Genomic DNA, 1,756 nt, shown 5'->3' on the forward strand with positions numbered 1-1,756 from the left:
TTCTTAATTAAAAAATATGTAACTCTACATATAACGTAATATATGATGCATACATATATAAATATAAATAAAAAATATAAATGTATTAATGACGACAAACATATAATGTATATATAACTAAAAACTGAGCACTAATATGTATACCCAATATTCTGAACACTAAGTCAAAGCCCTGAACCCTATAAGTACTCTGATATATTTTTTTTAGCATAAATATACATTAAGAAATGTACATATATTTTTTTTACTCTTTTACAATTATTAATTTTATTTAAATATAATTCTCTTTATGGTTAAATTAGGAATTGTATGTTATATTAAATTTGTTATTATCTGTATTTGGTAAAAAAGAATCTTCTGTATTTTTACATATATATTTTTCAAAATATTTCTTTTTCATTATTTTTTTACGAATGTATGATCCAAGTGGACTAATCTAAAATAATTAATATTATATCATTGTAAATGTAATAAATATATTTTTTTTTAATCTTTATTATGCCTTTACTGTTGTTAAAATTAGCATATATTGCACAATATTAGAATATTAATGTATTAAATTTTAATAAGCTTGTATAATATTAAAATTAAGAAAATAATTACTGTAATAATATAGCAATAAATGAGAAAATATTTAACAAAAAATACATTTTTTGATTGAATAACCTTTTCATCATTGTTGTACTTGGTTTGAATATGTTCATTTGACATATTTCCTATTTGTCCATGATTATTATCTAATGCATTTCTATGTTCTTCAATAGATATAATTAAATCATCATTTTCATCATTAATAAAATTATTAGATTTTAAAAATTTATATTTAAAAGGTAAATCAGCATATTTTATAGTTTTTTGATCTCCGTTGATAGTAATAATTATTTCCTTCACTTTAATACTAGATTCAACATACCTAATTATGCTGCACCATTTTTTATTCAGGTATATATCATATGAATTATGAGTTTCTTTTGGATTTTTATTTAAATAATCTTTGCCATAATAAAAATCATATATTTGTTTTTTTATACATCTTTTAAGTATTGAATTTTTATCTGTTTCTCTAACACAATTATAATTATTGCTATTACGTCTTTTATTCCATGGCTCTTCAAGTTGAACTATCAAATCAGGCTTAAATGTATCAATTATTTGAGGTAAATAAATATTTGAAGTTACGAAATCTAAATAATAGTTCAAAGCTCTACAGCATTTTTGATTCTTAGAAGTAGTACATTCTTTTTTTATTTCATTATATCCAACTTGAATCAATGCATTAAAATCTGTTATTATCGCTATAATATCAGAGGAATTGACAGAAGAACAAATTAATGAATCTAATTCACTTATATCCTTTCCCTTAAGTAACTGTTCTATAATTTTATAGGAAGGCAGATTTTTTTTAATTAATTCCTGTTAATTAAATAAAATATATATGCCAAAATTAACACACAATTGAACATAATAAAGGAATAATATAATTGTTAAGAAAATATAATATAAAATAATATCAAAAATATACTCTATATTCTCCTATTATTAGTAGAACTTAATTCTTTTATAAAATATATATTATAGGCAATGTGCTCATGCATGATTTTCTATAGAATATTCATAGAAAATAATAATATTGCGAACTCTATATTGTTTTAAATGCATTTAAAAATAAAAATTAATATTAAGTGTAAATAATAATACGTATTATATATTAATATATAAATTTCTATTATTTATTTATTTAATTAAAAATCATAGT

General features: G+C 19.7%; 1 protein-coding gene across 1 annotated transcript; it reads right to left on the bottom strand.

Annotated features, from left to right (window-relative positions):
* Positions 1-298: 298 nt before the first annotated feature.
* On the bottom strand, positions 299-1,659 carry PGO_004510 (variable surface protein; the record flags this gene model as incomplete). The annotated part of the gene is made up of 3 exons (XM_028691493.1): positions 299-436; positions 604-1,413; positions 1,639-1,659. 3 exons carry the CDS (start codon positions 1,657-1,659, stop codon positions 299-301), a joined length of 969 nt encoding a protein of 322 aa, XP_028547294.1.
* Between the last annotated feature and the right edge of the window lie 97 nt (positions 1,660-1,756).

This window comes from Plasmodium gonderi (assembly GCF_002157705.1).
Source record: "Plasmodium gonderi DNA, contig: Pgo-contig_965, whole genome shotgun sequence".
NCBI lineage: Eukaryota > Apicomplexa > Aconoidasida > Haemosporida > Plasmodiidae > Plasmodium > Plasmodium gonderi.